The sequence below is a fragment of the Moschus berezovskii genome, chromosome 6, assembly GCF_049115385.1.
Source record: "Moschus berezovskii isolate FMDL1 chromosome 6, NW_MosBer_1.0, whole genome shotgun sequence".
In the NCBI taxonomy this organism is placed as follows: Eukaryota; Metazoa; Chordata; class Mammalia; order Artiodactyla; family Moschidae; genus Moschus; species Moschus berezovskii.
The window spans coordinates 92,587,343-92,606,176 of NC_142465.1; the positions used below are offsets into that span (position 1 = coordinate 92,587,343).

Genomic DNA, 18,834 nt, shown 5'->3' on the forward strand with positions numbered 1-18,834 from the left:
TGCAACTGTAACAGTTCTTTTGACTGTTGAGAGCCCTGTTTTGCTTAATTTCCAGTTCTCAGTTATGTTCTGAATAACTGAGGCTACTGGTAAGTGACTTGTGGTTAAGTGAGCTGTGTTAATCTTGCAGCCAGACAGGTTGGATATTGTTTTCCTTTCTTGCATCCAGTTTTTATCATATGAGCGGCCTCAGGAACTCTCCTTTCCTTTGGGTGCTGTTGCAATAAATTTTCTTTCTCTGCTTTACCATTTCTCTGTTGCCTGCATCTCTTCATTTCTAAGCTGACAAATTTGATGTCCTCGAGAGAGAGAAAGTGAGAGAGAGAGGAGAATAAATCCTGGAAGAACTTGTAGAATTTGATTGCCTCGCTTGCTGTCATCTACATACCTCTCCCCTTTCTTAATATGCATTTATATATTTAGATTTTTTTTTTCCTGCTGCCCCCTTGTTGATTGAGGAAATAAGCCCACACAGTAATTCTCTGCCTACCTGAACTTGACATTGGCTATTCTCTTCAACTTTCTATGTAGCTGTTTACCTGAACTTGACATTGGCTATTCTCTTCAACTTTCTGTGTAGCTGTTAACCTGCTCTGCTCATCCTCTCCCTCCTCCTTCTCCCTCAGCCCCACCTTGTTTTAGACCTCCTGCCCCAGGACTTCAGAGTCTACCAGTAGCCTGGAACAGGGTGGGTGTCTGTGGGAGAGTCTGCCCCGTTGAGAAGTAGACGTGGATTGTGGTTCAGGCAGATTCCCCATCTCATTGCCAAGTTGGATCACAATAGACAGTTGAGAGGAAGGAAGAGTGTGTTCAGATATCTCAAATTGAAACTCTGAGAATGTTGTTTTTCTTCTCATTTAGAAGTTGTAAAAAAAAGGTGTTTGGATTCTCTATAACGTAATACATGTGGGAAAATGGATTGGGAACTCAACATCCAAGGAAGCTTTTTATTACAAAGCATCTGTAATGCATAATTGGTAGCCTTTTGTTCAGGGGTAGAATTAATTTCTTTATGACAAGCTTTTTAACAGGCATGTATTTGTACTTCACACATGGTCAGGCATATTTTTCCCCCATTCTTTCTACTAGGAATTTCCATTTTTCACCCTGACGGCATTTCCTCCTGGATTCCTCCTGCATGTTGGGGGCGTTGTTAGTGCACGCTCTGTGAAGCTTTTGGATCGTATCCACAATCCTGGTATGTTCTCTAAACATTTGTTTTCCGTGTTTCATTTACTTATGCTGTGATTATTATTAACACTGGTTTTTATCATTTTTTAAGCTGAATTTATCCAAAAAGAAAAATGACAAAGAAAGTATAAACTAGCACACGTTGCTTTCAAATATTTGCAGTAATCTTAACTAAAAATAAACTAAGTAGAAGTGTATATTTTAGTTACTTTTTTTTTTAATACAAAGCAAATCTTGATTCATTTTTGGCCAAGCTGTATCACTCTAAGGCAGTCCTTAAGTAACTTTTGAGTCAGCTGTTTTCTTTGACTCAGGCAGATAACTAAATTTACAATTTGATCATTGTGGCCATTAGCTTAAGAGGTTAGGTTAATTCTTTTCACTGGAATAATTCTTTATGGGTTATTCGAGTAATTTTCTTATTCATAAAAGAAGTCTTCTCTTGAAATGTATCCATTGTGTAGAGAACCTAAAAGTTTAAAAAAAGTAATTATTGTCTTTGGGTCCTTGGTTTCTTTCAGTAGCTATTTATTCCATATAAGCAAACAGGAGAAAATAGCAGCTCACTTCTTTAAAACATGAACCTTGATTATAAGAGAGAAAAAAAAAAAGCATGCAAGTCCCGGTAATTTCAGACCCTTTGATTAAAAATGCTTTGCTGATTTTTCTAAATCTAAAATAAGCATGAGAAGTATAGTAGGAACTTTCCCTATGGAACCTGTTCTTGTTTCTCTCATTGACTAGATGCCCAGTAACTTGCTCAAGTCACTTATTATTTTGATGACATACCTTAAACTTGAAGTTATCTTAGTATTCTTACCTGGCATGTATGCGAATGTATTTTTGAAAATTGAAATGGTCACTTCCAGTAACTTCTTCCTAGGGCTTGTACTGACAACTATCAAAAAAGAAAAATGCTTTGAAATTGTTGTATGCAAAACTCAAATAGTGATTTTGAGGGTACAAAACATTACCATTCTTTTAGATTTTTTAAAAATTTAATCTGGGCCCGATAGTTTGATATCATTTGAATTACAGAAGAATGGAATTTTTCTAGACCCTGAATGGAATTGCAGAAAAGCAATACTATTTGGGATTAGTTAAACTCTAATGTTGAGCAAATACATATTTTAAGTACCAGTCTTCTCTTTTTCTTCTCTGGTTTATTATTTTTTTCCCCCATATCTTATTTTTGGGGTCAATTTAAAATCTTTTCTTCGTGTAGCATTTTATGCATTCTGTAGTAATTAAAGGCAAATTTAGACTGATGCCAGTTTTAATGGATTGAGATCTTGAAGACTATGCCAAGTTTCATATCTGTGCATTTAGGAACTTGAATTATTTGAGAAGTGCAGGGAAATACTGAGTTAAGATACCTGACACTAACTAGGTGACCCAAGGCCAGTTACCTGTGTTTCTATGTACCCTTGACTCAAGTATTTTGATAGTTGGCACTCACGCATTGATATAATAGCTCCAAAAATGGTTCTAGGAATATATTCAGTTTTTCATGATGGAAACATTTAGATTTCCTCTTTGCTTCCATGTACTCTGAGTAAGCTGTAGAGTCTAGGAGAAGAAATGAAGGTTATTTAAACTAAGTTTAAGTAGCGAGCCAAATTTTAAATTGCATTACTTCAAAAAAAAAAAAAAACCCAAAACCTGCTTTTGAGCGTTTTCCATACTTGCCAGTTTATTTTTAGTTGTGTAAGAAATATAAAATTCCAGGCCCAGGGGAGAAAACACAAGTTCTTCCTTCTTATAAAATATGATTTGTATATTGTAACCATAGCATATCCATTTACTTTCTCTCCTTCCCTATCAGAATATTTTTTCAGTTTATGTAGAGAAATTCTAAGTTACTAATGGTTTATTTTCCAGAAGATTATGGGCATGTATAATACATATAAATACTTGTAACGTTATAAATGTTGTATTTCACTTTTCTTATTTTCAGTTAAATACAAATCATATTCTAATGGCCCCAATATTATATTATTTTGATATAATTATCACATTATTTGGATTGTTTTTTATGTATGTATTGTGCCTGAAAAAGGAACATTTGTTTAACATTTTGTTAATCTTCAGGCCCCTTAAATAATTATGTGTGAAAAAATTTTAATTTGTTTACAGAAGCTAAATGTCTGAACAAAACTCAGTTAGCATCTACCATAATAAAGATATATTACTTTTATGATTCTGAGTTACTCTGCCGAAAGAAAATTATGACAGATGAGATACACGTGCTAATGTTAAAAGTCCTGTATTTACACTCTCAGATGAATCTTGCAGCTATTTTTTGACTAGTGAATATGGGAAATTTTCATTTCACACTATGTATAAATGGAAAAGCCTTATTTTAAAACGACTACCACCTGCTAACTATTGATTATTATTTTGGGGTTACTTCTTTAGAACTTCCTCTTCTTCAATATTAAATAAACAGGTCATACAATAAGGGAGAGAATGGGATGGTTTTAAAAGGTAATTATTTGAAATAATAATTAGACTTCAGTTAATGTTAGATTACTATAGCATGTTCCTTCTTCTCTATTTCTACTTCTTATTAACTCTGCTGTCTGTGTCTTTCTAGTTCCTGTCAAGTGGTGGTGTCAATTGTGTTCTTATTTGTAGTATTTTTTGTTTTTTTTCCTACTATTCTGCACCTAAAACTGATCTACTAATTTGCTGTTTTGAACTCAGCCTTTGTCGGAATTATGGGTAACACAAGATCTTACAAACTGCTAGACTGGAATAGTTTCAATTCAGGTATTTTAATGGTCATTCAGTACTACATATGCTGACAAAAATTATGGCAGCTCAGTGAAGATTTTAGAAATGTTCTCAATTAAATAGGCTTAATGTCAATTCAGTTAATACAGATACGTTTTGGAATACATACATGATAACTTTTGTAATTTTCATGGAAATACAAACATAAAAATGTTTTTAGTAAAATGAATTAATCAAAACCATAGAAATACCATGAATTATGAATGACTTCTGTTAGGTGATGAACTTTCAGAATGATGATTTTAAATTATATTTATTACATTTTTTTATAGTATTTTTCCTATCAGGTAAATGATACTAAGCTTTATCATTAAGGGAATAGTAATTGTTAAATATATAAGTATTAAATGGCTAGTTTGATCATATTAAAGTATATTTAAACTTCAATTTAGATTTGAATATATTTTGTGTTCTATAAGTATTATAAAAGTATAACTGTATTTTTATTTTTTAATTTTTAAAAATTTATTTTAATTGGAGGTTAATTACTTTACAATATTGTGGTGGATTTTGCTGTATTTTTATTTATAATTCTAGAAGTGTTCCAAAATTTGGTAAGTAGGAGCAGATTTTGGGGGGATTAACAGCTTTCATAAACTTTCCTCCCTCCCTTTCCAAATAGAATATATTTTTTCTCTTTAAATAATTTTACATATGAATATAGTTTGTAGCTTTTAAAGAAATTAAGATGGCTTTACAGCTGATGATGTGGTTTATAGTCAAAGCCAATTAATTTTTCTTTGTGATTAAAAGCATGTTCTCAACATAAAAATGTAGATATCTCTATTTTAGAATTAAATAATAGAGTTATTTTGATTCAGTATCAGAAACTGGCATTTTCCTAAAGAACTTAGTTGTGTCAGAAAGTACATCTGTTTACAGAAAAACAAAAGCAGAAGCACTAAGAGGCTCAACATTTGAGATAATATCCCATAATCTTTTCAGTATTATACACTTTTTTTGTTTTTAGGAGTCCAAGAGTAAGTTCTGATGTAAGTAGTGCATGTTTGCCTATGAAATAACTCATGTTCATCATGTGGATTTAACCTAAAGTCAGTCTAGTAAACAATCTGATCTGGTCCAATCTTTGCAGATTTGGACCGACATCAGTTGGTAAATCTTTGAGGAAATTACCTCTATTTCCTATCCAAGTTTTTGCCACCATGTATCACATTGGTTAGAGTTAAAGTAATCATTTATAATGTCATGCTTTATATATTTTTTTAATGAGAAATTAAAAATATCCTGATGGATTTATTTAATAAAATAAGAATACATTTAAGAAAAGCATGGGCAGATTATGTTGGTGGGCAGAGAAAAGGCTAGTTACATAAGAACAGGACATTGAGGCATCATCATTAATAATTTAAGGAGCTGAAAGTTTGTGAGAGCAATGATGTTTAAGATGAGAGATGTAATAGATGATAGAACTGTTTTGGAAAGTGGAAAAGACAAAAGTTAAATCTTAAAGACACAGTAAAGACTTTGTTCCCTGTAAAGAGAATTATAGAATTTGGTGAGGAGGAACATGGTTGAGGAAGCAGTATATCTTGCCATCATTTAAAATAAAATCCAGTAGTAAGTGTAGGAAAGAAAAGATGGATATGTTACAGCATATTAAAAGAACATAAAAAATAATGCTTTCAGTGTAATGTGCTCATAGTTTTATGCTTTTGATTAGGTGTATTTAGAGTCTTTCTGGTAAGAATTGGTACATACTTAGAAACCAGGGTTTTTCTGATACTAGTTTCAGAAAAATAGCCTGATAATTCTGAAAAAAAAATTGTATATTTGGTAAATGTATTCAAATCATTTATATATTTTTCTCTGTAATTAGGGAATACTTAGCTACTCCTGTATTACCACAGAAAATAAAAAATTGTAGAAAAGTAGTTGTTGATACAGTTTCTATTAATGCTAGAAATTATTTATTAATACTATATTTCCTGGTCTCTCTGATACCAGCTATAATATGATATATCATTGACTTAATAAAAGCCTTCTAAGAAAAAAGGAACACGTGGTAGTCAAATATACTAATTATTGGACATTTTTATTTCAGAAACATTAAAATGTGGAACGGTATAGGAAAACATTTTATATCACACAATTGTGTTTCATGCAAAACAGTAGACCGTGTGGACAGTTATTAGAATTTATTTTGTACTATGCAATTTGCTAGATAAGAGATGTGCAAAGGTGCCTGTCCCCCTATTTTTATATTCTGGGAGGATAGAAGAATATGTATACGGCATACTGTGTAGTATGGTGTGATACAAGATTCAGAGTTAAAGAGGAAGCTGGGATTAACTCTGTGTCAGGGTACCTTATAGAGGTAGTAATCTTGAGCTCAGTTTTGGATAGTATATGAAGATTCACTTAGATTTATATTTCAGACAGTGTATTTGGAACCGTGTTAATACATTCTTTGAGTGTAGTTGTGAAACTTCAAGCATTTGCAAAACAGTATCCTAGCCATTACTCATTCGATCAAGTTTATTGCATAGCTAATTCATACTTTTTGTTTGCTATTAATATAAAATGTCTTAGTTTACCTTTTTTCCCCACCCCCTTTTCTCCCGCTTTGTCGTGTTTGTGTTAACTACAGTGTTAACTACAGTGATAGAAGGTATTTTTATAGAGCAGAAAGAAAGGAACTCAATATTTGAAAATTTATTCAAAACTCTTCCCTTTTTATTACCTTGTTTCTTATTTCTTTGGCCTGTTAACAGACTTTGAGAAAGACAAAATGAACCTTGCTACTAGAAAGGAGAATGTAACATTTGAAGATCTTGTGTGTGACATGCCAGGGACAGGAGATTCATGGGAAGACAGAGTAGTCAGATTTGCATTAAATCGCTGCCTACTGGTTCAGAATGAATTTAAAAGCAGCAAGACTAGAGAGAGCCCAGTTAGTGCAAGTGCAGGAGTCCTAGCCAGATAGTGACCTGGGATCTGATGGTGACAGGAGAGCTAAAGTTTTGTGGTGCACTTACTATGTACTCTTCTAAAATTTTATGGTAGTAGGTCATTTAATCCTCAAGCACAGCCCTCACATAGGCGTTCTTCTCATTTTGGACATGAGAAGTATGAAACAGTCATTTGTCGGAGGTCAAATAGGAAGTGACTGAGCCCCAGTTTGAACCTTACAATTTTGGCTTCAGGGCTTACACTCTTAACCACAATTTACAAACTGTTTAGAATGTGAAGCCTGCAGGACTTGATAATTATAGGAGAACGTGGTGAGTGAAACAGGCTCTGTGCAACTTTCAACTGAGAGAGAGAGAGAAGGGTAATGATTGTCCCACATGTCTGCAAGTCTTAATATCCCAGGGGGCAAATGATTCCTGTCTTTTAGAAACTCAAGTCTGTTTGAAAGTTCAGTTGTAAATAATATTTTAAGAGTAAATTCTAATAGCCCTAGCTTATTGCTTCTCAAATGGCTGTAATCTTTTTTTCTTCTGAGTTTACCACTAGAAGTATTTCTGAATAGGTCACACATAGTTTCTTAAACAGTCTCAGTGAGTTGAGGAAAATTTGTTATTCTTTCCTGTGTAGGATGCATGTCAATTTAGATAACTTTTTTAGAAGTGCCAAGAGGAAATTTAAAGTAGTTATATAATGTCATTTGAAAAATACTAGTTTGAAGTAGCTTATGAACGTAGACAGTATTTTTAACAGTGTTTTTAAGCCCTGAGTTAGTAAAGCAAGATGTTTGAATAGCCTTTCTTTTGTTTTTGAGACTATTCTAAAAATATTTTTTCTTTTTTTACTGTTTTAGACAAATTGTAGGTTTTAAGACTTACTAGACTGAAAATTTTCTCAGTCTTACAATGAATGAACTTCAGCTAATGATAGATTTAGTGGTTTAAATTTAGAAAATGTTACTCTTTTTCTCTTTTTTGTTTTCAGAAATATAGTTAGAAATCTGACTTTATTTTGGAGGCAAAATTAATAGTTAACATCTAACAAAATATGAGTCAGCTGAGGAAATATTTATATAAGGAAATATAAGGAAATATTTATATAGAATATACTTATAACTCTAATCATTCAAGTTTTTCTTCAGTAGATGTTTGTCAAGTGCCTACCATGTCTTAAGCACAATTCTGGGGATTGGAAATAACCAGGGTTCACCCAGGCAAACCTCCTGTTTACATACTAGTCTAGTCTATTTCTTATACTACTTTGCTGTGTGTGTGTGTGTGTGTGTGTGTGTGAGAGAGAGAGAGAGAGTTAAATGGAGATAGACTTTCTTGGAATCTGAATTCTACTGATGATCTCAGCAGTCATTATTTTTCTACATCTGAGGGACATTCATGAGCAGATGTGCAAAGTAAGCCTAAAGTAGTTAAGCAGCATTTGGTTTTCAGTATTTTAATAAGGTTTTCAGAAAGTAGATACATAGAGTTCAAGAACGCATAAATATAGCATGCATGACTTGTGAGCTTTCCTTTATAATGTGACATAAATGTAACGTTTAATTTTCTTTCTATATATAATGTAACTGGATAGTCATTACTTTTCTACTATCTGTAAAAAAAAGTCAGATGGGTAATCTCCTTAAGTGTGAAATTTCACTCTTCATATATATGAAATATGTAAAATGTAACTGGATATTCCATTACATTATTATAATATAACATGTAAATGTAATGTATCATTCTCTGTATAAAATAATGTAACTGGTCACCACTTACATTATATATATAAAGAATGAAATGTCACAGTCAAGGAGTAAATTACATATTTGACTTTTTTTTTTTTTTGAACAAATAGTAACGACTGGAGTTTGGTCCCACATGGATTGTATCTGAGCCACCATCCTAGTATTCCAAATTACCACATCTTGAAGTTCATTCTCACTTTGTGCATTACTTCTTCTATAATGAGATTCTTCTTTTTAGTCTGTACTGAATCCCCAACCAGTTTGAGGTTCTATACTTCCTTGAACCTGGCCTCTCTAATTTCTGTTCTATTAGTGGAAATTTATCTTCTTCAAAAGGTTGTTTTGGGTTGGACTATTACTTTCAGATATTTGAGAAAGTAGCTTTTTGTGTTGTCCATTAACAAGATACATTGTCCTTTTTCTGAAAATCCTATCTAACACTTTATCTTCTCTTGTTTATTTAAAAATTAGATTGAATAACTGCCCATTTCCTTTTTTTTTTTCTTTCAGCTTGATTAAAAGGTTCCCAGGGACATAATTATTCTCTTCTAGATATATATAAAAGTAGAACTACATTTAACTCTTCAGGTAGTCAGCATTTCTTAGTTGCAAATGTGTAATTGCCTAAAATCTCGATGGAATTGACTTTTATAAAGGCATATTATGTTGAGTAGTTCACTTTACTTTTTTAGGTATAAACTATTACTGTTATTTTAGGAATCTTTACCAGTGTCACCCGTACTTTAGAAACAAGATAAAATACTAAAAAGATGGCAAGATATCAAGCTATGGCCATGCTCTAGACAAGTAATAGAAAAATGAATTAACTGTGTGTCAACCTAAGTGTAAGGACGTTATCCTTGTAAGAGGCATCAGTGAGGCATTGATCTAGAACTCAATTCATGCTTGCAATTAAAAGAATATAGTAAAAGATTTGTGATGATTATCTATGTATAGTTTTGACCCTTAGAAGAAAAATACAAAATGGTATGAAATACAATTTATATAATAAATAACTTTTAATATCTCCTAAAATGATAATCTTTTTATGATTATCAATAATTCTATAGATTCTTGGGAGGAGCATGGTATTTTAAGTGAAGATATTTTTTCTTCACATCTCTGAAACATTAATTCGCAACCCTCACATCTCAGCTGTATATCCTACAAGTGTCCAAATTGTATCCAGTTTCGTATAAGGCGTATATAGTTGCCAGTAAATTTTTAAGCCAGGTTCTTTGTTTTGCCTTTTATATAAGTATGGTAAATCCTCAGTTTTTACTTTTGTAGGGTAAATAAAACAGTTCAGATTCACTAATGTATTTCCTATAAGAAGTATAATTAGCAGTCTTAAAGCTTTAAGATGTCCGTTAGTAGGGATTAAATACTGTGATTTTTGTTTCTGAATTTTCAGTACTAGTAAGTTAGACTGAATCATGATTGCTACTTGAATATTCTGTGGCTCATTTATGGCATTAAGCATAAGATAGGCTTTGAAGAGAAGTTTAATTTTTCTGTAATATTAAGTAAATTGATTTTTCTTAATTTTATCTTAATTAACCCCTAAATTTAATAGCCAAAAAATTCATCTTTTGACTTCTTGCTCACAGTTGTAGGTAATTATTTTAATCCAATTACTAGTTTGTGATGAAGTGCTCCCTACTGTATGCTTGCCTTGCTTTCACCTAGAATCTAGGGCCATTACTTTCTGTAACCATTTCAGTGAGCTGCCATAGTTTTCAGTCTGTACTGTCACCTGATCCAAGCATGCGCCAAAGTTTCCACTGTTTCTGGCTCCTGTCTGCTGAATCTGCTTTGCAAAACCCTTCGTTCTTTGAGCTGTTGCTTTAGCCAAAAACCAAATTTAAGAAATTCTTTGGAGTGTGGACATAACACCATTTGCTTCCTTAGCCCTCCTGTTATGTAACTCTTTAGCTTGTAAATACTTTATTAACTACAGCAGTGGCATCCCCATGTGCAATTGTGTGGCTCATGTGTCAAAATAAAGGCTGCTTGTGAACTTGTCAGAAGAGTATGAATGCTCTACTTGTGCTGCATTCAGCTTTTTGTTGGTTTTTTGTTTGTTTTTCTTTAATCAGCCACTTATTCTTTCATAGTGTTTGGTTTAATTATCTGATTATTTTATGTGTTATACCAAGGTAAGTTTGATGTAGATAAACTTTGTATTCTATGTGGTTACTTGTATCTCATAGTAATTATTATTACATACTTTTCCATTTAGGCATGCTGGCCTTTCTAAATAAATAGATCTCGATCTTAAAATAAGTATCTTCTTCCAAATTTTTCATTAATTAAAAAAAAATAATACTGTTGATTACACCTGTAGAATTTTTAAAGCAGGAAAAACTACCATATATTACTATGTAGCATGATGTAGGCAAACCTAATGTGAGAAAATCTATTTTTATAAAAATGTAGTATATAATTATTTGATTTAGTAAATATTATTGTAAACTTCCAGAATGATTTGAAAAGTAAATTGCAGGTTTTACTATTATATTTTAGAAAGTCAACTTTTCATTTTACATAGTTTTTCAGGAGAACAATTTTTTTCTAAACTGAGATATATTTCTCTTATTTTTGCTATCTTTTTAGAAAATCATAAGTAATTTGATAGATGGAGCAACTAGTTGAATAATGGTTTGTCTTATGACATAAAATTTCCCTATTAGGAAAAGGTGATGTTAATAGATGTCCAAATTGATCTGGAAACACGTGTGTCCTAAAGAGAGAGTGGATATGAAAGTGTTTCTGTGCTCTTGATGTCTGCATTTCAGCCTGGAATATGAAGAAATTCTTTAACACAGTAGCATATGTGCGAAATAGGGCCACCTAATTGTCTCACCCATTTCTGAATTTGTAATATTGATTGCTAACACCATATTGTAGTATTTTCTATTTCTTTTCCTTCTTTATCTCGTACTTTGATCTTTTCCTCAGTTTCCTGGAGTTTTGTGTTTCTTTCTTCTCTTCTGAAAGAAAGTTTTAGGGTAGCACGGTCTTGGATCTAAGACTTTAACGCAAGAACTGGCTGCCATCATTTGTAGTTCTGGTTTTTATCTCCTCACTTCTTTTTGCTGATTTCCCTGTGGGGGAAACAAAATTCCACCATAGGAATGTGAGCTATAACAAGCCTTTTAACCTTTCTTTACTTTGCTGTCTTCAGTATTTCACTAGTGAGTATGATTCTACTTATTCTACTTATTTTGAAAAACGTATTTGAAAACTGCATATGTACAGAAACTCAGAAGGCTTTGGATTGTTGGATTTTTCAGTCGTAATAGTGCCTTTTTAATGTGAAAGATTTACAGTAAGAGCTTAGCATCTTATTTAGAGTTGATCAGGTTTTTTCTTTTCCAGATTGTTCCCAAATGGAATTGGTCACAAAAAAAGAAACAATTTAGGATATGCTGATTATAGACTGTTTCTGTTTTTAACATCTTTGCACATGAAAAGTTAACTATATATGCAGCTGCTGTTCATCAGTAGTTTGCAGCTAAATGCAAGTAATTAGAAAGTGTATGTGACAGATGTTTCATCTATAATAATGCTCCATTGCAAGCAATGTTGGGCTACTCCATGGTAGTAACATGTGATTCTGTGATTCGAAAGCATTTTCTTAATGATAGAGCTATATATGGAGTTACAGTGTTGTTTCTAAAATTTGTCCTTATGTACATTAACTAGATTCTTCGTACTAATGTTTTCAATGTATTTGCTTTATTTTGAATTGGCCAGTCCCTTTATTTCTTGTCACTTTGGTTCAGGACCCACATCTCTTTAGAGGGATGGCTACAGATGGCTTTCTGCCTTTTAATGTTGATAAATCTGTGCCTTGCAGAGAACCCAGAATATATTGCATTAGTAAAAATTAAGTACCAGGAAATGAAATCAGAATTTAAAATAAATTTATGGGTATGACTCAAGGTGCTCACTCAGTGAGGTGAGACATAGGAAGTCCTTTTAGTTTAAGATTAGAGTCTGAAAACTCTTGGTCTACCTTTTAGATTGTATCTCATAAAACAGATCCCTATAGATAGCCCTAAAGCAATAAAGCAAATAGAACTAGGTGATTTATATGCTAGCACCTGAGTTTAAAATGTTAAACTTCTTGAGAAGTAGCATTAAATGAAAATGTTAATAAGCTTTTTGAGAAGTAACATTTTAAAGATGTGAAGTTTGAAGACCTGTTGTAGAATAGTAGTTCTTTGCCTTCCAGAGTATGTGTACTTTAAATATTTCTTGTTCAAATAGACAATGTGCTATTGAGTAGTGAACTGATTTAAAATTTATTTTTCAGATGAACCAGAAACTCGAGATGCATGGTGGGCAGAAATCAGACAAGAAATAAAATCCCATGCCAAAGCATTAGGCTGTCATGCTGTAGTGGGCTACAGTGAATCAACTAGCATCTGGTAAATGATAATAACAACTTGATTTTCTAGATGCTGTAGTTTTACAGATTGTCATCTGAAAGGGGAAAAGCTTTATGCAGATACGGAGTAAAGAAGAAAAGTGGATTGATCCAGTTAGCATGGGCTTTTTTAGAATACATCAGGAGGAGGTTCATATGCTATCTTTACTGCTTGATTTATGTGAAACTTCAGGAAAATTGCTGTACTCCTCTGAGCCTCAGTTTATACACTGGAGACAATAACTACCTATCAGTTAAGGTTACTGAGGCATTAAATGAGAATATAATACTGGCAGACAGCAAGTATTAACTCCAGGCCTGCTTTACTCCAGTTTGACTCCACCAGCTCCTTCCTCTGGGATTTTGAAACCCTTAATCTATTGTAAACGAACTGCTGTGTGTCTTTCAAGTTCATTTGTAAACTCTTCCTGCCTTCATTAATGAACTGTAACTTAACTTTTTCCTACCAACGGATCTCCCTAACGCTACCCAGTTAGGAAGGGACTTCCATACTGTCAGTTCTCAATTTCTTTTTCTCCTGTCTTTCATTTGGACAACCTCTTCCCCACTGAAGTCCGTGCCGATCCACTGGATTCAGGATTTTCTACCTCCAAAACTTTTTTCTGCTCTTCTTAATTAACTGCCCTGCCCATCTCCTCCAGTTAAACACAGTTATCTCACTTCTAACAACCTGGCATTGTACTTTCTCATTCTCAAGTCCTCTATCCTCAGTTGACTTTCAACCTTACTTTGACTTCATTATCGCATGAAACTGTTCCTCTTTAAAAATTTGAAACCATAAAATTTCACTCTTAGATCACAACCTGATATTTTCCTACCCATCCCATTTGCTTATTTATTTCTGGTCTGTTTTGGCCCTTCTCTTAATCAAGAGTTTTCCCAGTTCCTTACTTAGGTTCTGACTTTATTTGCTGTCTGCCATCCTTGAACCCTACCTTCCACTCCTTCAGAGGTTGGTAATAGATGTCATCTAGACACTGTTTGACCTTATGCTGTCTTGTTTTTCCACCTTCTGTTGGGTAGTTCTTAACTGCCAGCTATTACATGGATAACTTTCTTGTGGTGGTGCTGATCATTTTTGTTGGAGAAAAAATGATCAGACTGTAATAAATGAGGATGTTACAGAGCCATGCTTTTCATTCGCTAAGGATCCTTTTTTTTTCTTTGCAGACCATATATTATACTCTTTTTAAAAAACAGCTTTATTGATGTATAATAAGCATATAATCTCACATGTTTAAAGTGCATTACTTTGAAAAGTTCTCACATAACTTTTATGTGAAACCATAAAAGTCATGAAACCATTATTATCATGAAGCCATTAGGATCAGTCATGAAACCATGAAACCATTAGCGTCATTGAGACAGTCAACACATATGTCACCCCCAAAGCTTCTTTATATTCCTTTGTCCTCTCTCCCTTCAGTCCCTTCTCGTCCCACCCCTGTCATAGGATATACTGCTGATCTGCTTTCTATCACTAGAATAAGTTTTCACTTTTACACAATTTTATGTAAATAGAATTCTTAACATTATGCACTCCTTTTTGTTTAATTAATTTCACTCAGCATGTTTAAGTTGAGATTAAATTTAGTGTCATCCCTGTTATAGTTAGCAAGAACCCATTCCTTTTCATTGCTGAGTAGTTCTCCTTTGCATGTATTATACTCTTGAACTGCTCTGTTCTCATAGTAGCTGTTCTACTTTTGTTAACCTACTAACCTTGTTAGGCTTATCCTGCCTTTTTTTCCACTAGATGGTCTTGCTCTATTTGTGGATTTATTTTCATATACTTTCAGGTTTTAGGGATATAGTTTTAGAAGACATAGTTCTTACCATCAGATTCACATTCTCCTGGAGAATTACGACAAACGCAATACATTTTATGATAGAGATATCCCAAGGTATCTTAGGATCCTAGAGGGCTATAGGTTAGGAGGATTGGAAGAAAGTTGTAATGAAGTAACTGAAGCTTGAACTGTATCTTGAAAGATGAGTTATATCAATGAAGAGAAAAGGCATAGGGAGGGTTTTCAGGGTGAAAAGAGTAGCATGTGGAGAAGGCCAGAGGTGTGGATTCAGTTGCTGGAGATAAGTCACAGATGCCGGAGTCTACAGAAATGAGTCCAATTCATTTGCTTAGAAGTTTGCATTCACCTGATGTAAGCTTCTGTTTTCCCTGGAGACCTCAGAAAATCTTTGTATTTAAATCCTGTCTTTACTAGTTTTTTCTGTTTTAACCCGTCCTACTTACTATTACTGGATTCATTTCCCTGCAGTGCACACCTTGAAATGCACACCTGCTCTAGTAGCTCTTTGATTCAGCACCTTCTGTGGCTTTGTGTTTTTTTTATATTCTCAGTGTGCATTTAACCATTAGAAGCCTGGCCTCTTGCAGATCATTTCTTTTGTGGCCTTGCCTCTTGTCCATTTACTTTGTTTCAAGTGTATTGTCCTTCAGTTCAGTTCAGTTGCTCAGTTGTGTCCGACTCTCCGCGACCTATTGTCCTTAGGTTGCTACTTTTCCCATTAGCTTTGGGTAATCTCATTCATAATTCAGTAATTATGTTGATTGTTTTTTGGCTTTCAAGTTGGGTAATATGTAATAAAGAGCTTCAGAGAATTCTTTGGAAAATCGGCTTTTATCATATATATAATATAATGTAGCTTAAGCTCTGTCTGGTATACTTTGGATGTTTGTGTCAGTTGTCTTTTTATTATTAAGTTTAAATTAAGGTAAAGCCATATAGATATTTACATAGTTGTACTTTTAGAATAATTTTAATAAAATTCAATATTCATTTAAAGAGTATTTTATTACAGTTTAGTGGGCTATTGCTGGATTGAACAATACAGTTTGTTACTACCATTATTTTGAAACATTCCAGTCTTTATAAGCTTTGCCATATTTTAAAGGAATTGTCACTAATACTATATCTTACAATTTTTAAGTGATAAAGAATACTCTTCTTCTTCATTTTAACAATGTTACTTCTATTTTCTATCTTAGATTTAGGAGGTAATCCTGTGATTATAATATTTAGTAAAGTCTTTCTTAAATTTAAATTGTCACCTTGGTAATGACTTTGATATTTAATATTTTCCAAAGTTAGACTGCCTGAAAATATTAACTTGGTTATGTTTTTTTTTTTTCTTTTGTAGTGAAGAGGTCTGTATTTTATCTGCATCCGGCACGGCAGCTGTACTGAACCCTAGATTTTTGCAGGATGGCACCGTGGAGGGCTGTTTGGAACAGAGGTTGTCATGAAAGCATGGCTTATTTTCCTTAAGGGTAGAGAAGGGAGAGTTTGACTTTATTCTTCTCAGAGCTGGGATAATCCTTCTCTATGAGGGCGGGTTACAGGGGTGGGGTGTAGAAATCAGGACCAGGCACTTGCCTGATTTTTACCTAATCCATAGCAACACCATAGCAACAAAGAAGTATTGGGTTCTGCACTGCATGACGCACATTGTCATTGCTAATATCTCAGTAAATGGCACATATAATTACCAATTGAAGAATTTCAGGTATACATTTTTGTGTTTGCTACAATGTAGAAATAATTTCTTTTGAGTTTTCTCTTCCTTTCTTTTCCTTTTGTCTTACCTGCAAAATAGGAAAAGGTCATGAAACAATTTCCATAAAGAAATTTCCTAATTTACACAGCAGACACTATGTTGTATGAAAATTATGTATAAAAACTTTCAATTATGTATAAAAACCTTGTGAAATATGACTTTAAGATATGTGAAAGAGAAAGTAAAAATGAAAGCATTAGGTAAAACAAGACTACTTTTTAGTTTATTTGATTATTGGTTCCTTTACTCTGTTAGTGTCCATAAATAAAAAGATGAGGTTATCAACTATATATACAGAAAGCTGTAAGTTTGATACCAGAGCTTGCCTGAATAATATAAATCTTAAATACTTCTTAGCTGACACTATTTTTTTTCCCGTATTTTTCCCCAGTATTAATGTATAGTATATATTAAGGAAGAAAGCTTATATATATACGTTATTAAATTTAGTATAAATTTGCAAGTCTCTGTGTAGCCAAGAAAGATATGTTACGAAGACCTTGATCAGTTTCTTCTTTTGTCAGTATTAAAAATGGATTTTGACCATAATATGTTTCATTAAAACATGAGCATTAAAAGTCATGGTAAATAATAGGAACGTGAAAGTTGGATATTTTGAAGTATACTAAACAATTGGAATATTCTGTTGAGAAAACTGACTTTGCCAGTGAGTTGTCCCAGTGCTGCCCTATAGTTCTTGCTTATGTCGGTAGCTTACATTTTTTAGTAGGTAGAAGCCTAATTTAACGAACAGCCTTTCTCATGCAGTTTAGATGTTTCCGTATTATGACTTGGAATGACAAATGAAATTATTAGCGCATTACTAAAGAAAATTTGAGAAAATGTAGGAGAGTAAAAGGAAGAAAATTCCCTAGGATGTCAGTATTTAGAGATTATCCGCTTTGTACATTTCATATTTCAAACGTTTCCATACTTTTTTTGCATTTCTTTTTCTTTGGGATGGTTTTGATCACCGCCTCCTATACAACCGCCTCCTATGAACCTTCGTCCATAGTTCTTCAGGCACTCTATCAGATCTAATTCCTTAACTCTATTTGTCACTTCCACTGCATAATCATAAGGGATTTGATTTAATCATACATGAATGGTCTAGTGGTTTTCCCTACTTTCTTCAACTGAAGTCTGAATTTTGCAATAAGAAATTCATGATTGGAGCCGCAGTCAGCTCCAGCTCTTGTTTTTACTGACTATATAGAGCTTTTCCACCTTCAGCTGCAAAAATCTGATTTCAGTGTTGACCATCTGGTGATGTTCATGAGTAGAGTAGTCTTTTGTGTTGTTGGAAGAACATGACCAATGCGTTCTCTTGGCAAAACTCTGTTAGCCTTTTCCCTGCTTCATTTTGTACTCCTAAGGCCAAACTTGCCTGTTACTGCAGGTATTTCATGACTTCCTACTTTTGCATTCCTGTCCCCTGTGATGAAAAGGACATCTTTTTTTGTTGTTAGTTCTAGAAGGTCTTGTAGGTCTTCACAGAACCGTTCAGCTTCTTTAGCATAAGTGGTTGGGTCATAGATTTGGATTACTGTTCTATTGAATGGTTTGCCTTGTAAATAAACAGAGATCATTCTGTCATTTTTGATACTGCACCCAAGTACTGCATTTTGGACTCTTTTGTTGACTATGAGGGCTACTCCATTTCTTCTAAGGGATTGTTGCCCCCTAGTAGATAAAATAGATATAATGTAGATATAATAGATATAATAGTAGATATAATGGTCATCTGAATTAAATTCGCCCATTCCAGTCCATTTTAGTTCACAGATTTCCTGAATGTCGATGTTCACTCATGCCATCTTCTGTTTGAACACTTCCAATTAACCTTGATTCATGGACCTAACATTCCAGGATAGGAATGGTTTCTATGCAATATTGTACTTTACAGCATCGGACTTTACGTCCATCACCAGTCACAAAATGCAAAAAGGTAACATGGTTGTCTGAGGAAGCCTTACAAATAGCTGAGCAAAGAAGAGAAGTGAAAGGCAAAGGAGAAAAGGAAAGATATATCCATCTGAATGCTGCTGCTGCTGCTGCTAAGTCGCTTCAGTCGTGTCCGACTCTTTGCGACCCCATAGACAGCAGCCCACCAGGCTCCCCTGTCCCTGGGATTCTCTAGGCA

The 18,834-nt window shown here is 33.5% G+C and overlaps 1 protein-coding gene across 7 annotated transcripts in view; it reads left to right on the top strand.

Annotated features, from left to right (window-relative positions):
• The window catches only part of C2CD5 (C2 calcium dependent domain containing 5), a 93,623-nt gene that overhangs the window by 39,551 nt on the left and 35,238 nt on the right, over positions 1-18,834 (top strand). For all 7 annotated transcript variants that reach the window (XM_055394150.2, XM_055394155.2, XM_055394156.2 and 4 more), the window contains 3 exons: positions 1,090-1,198; positions 12,978-13,092; positions 16,275-16,370. In XM_055394150.2, the coding sequence (XP_055250125.1) occupies positions 1,090-1,198; positions 12,978-13,092; positions 16,275-16,370 (320 nt within the window). The remainder of the gene's footprint in view (positions 1-1,089; positions 1,199-12,977; positions 13,093-16,274; positions 16,371-18,834) is intronic.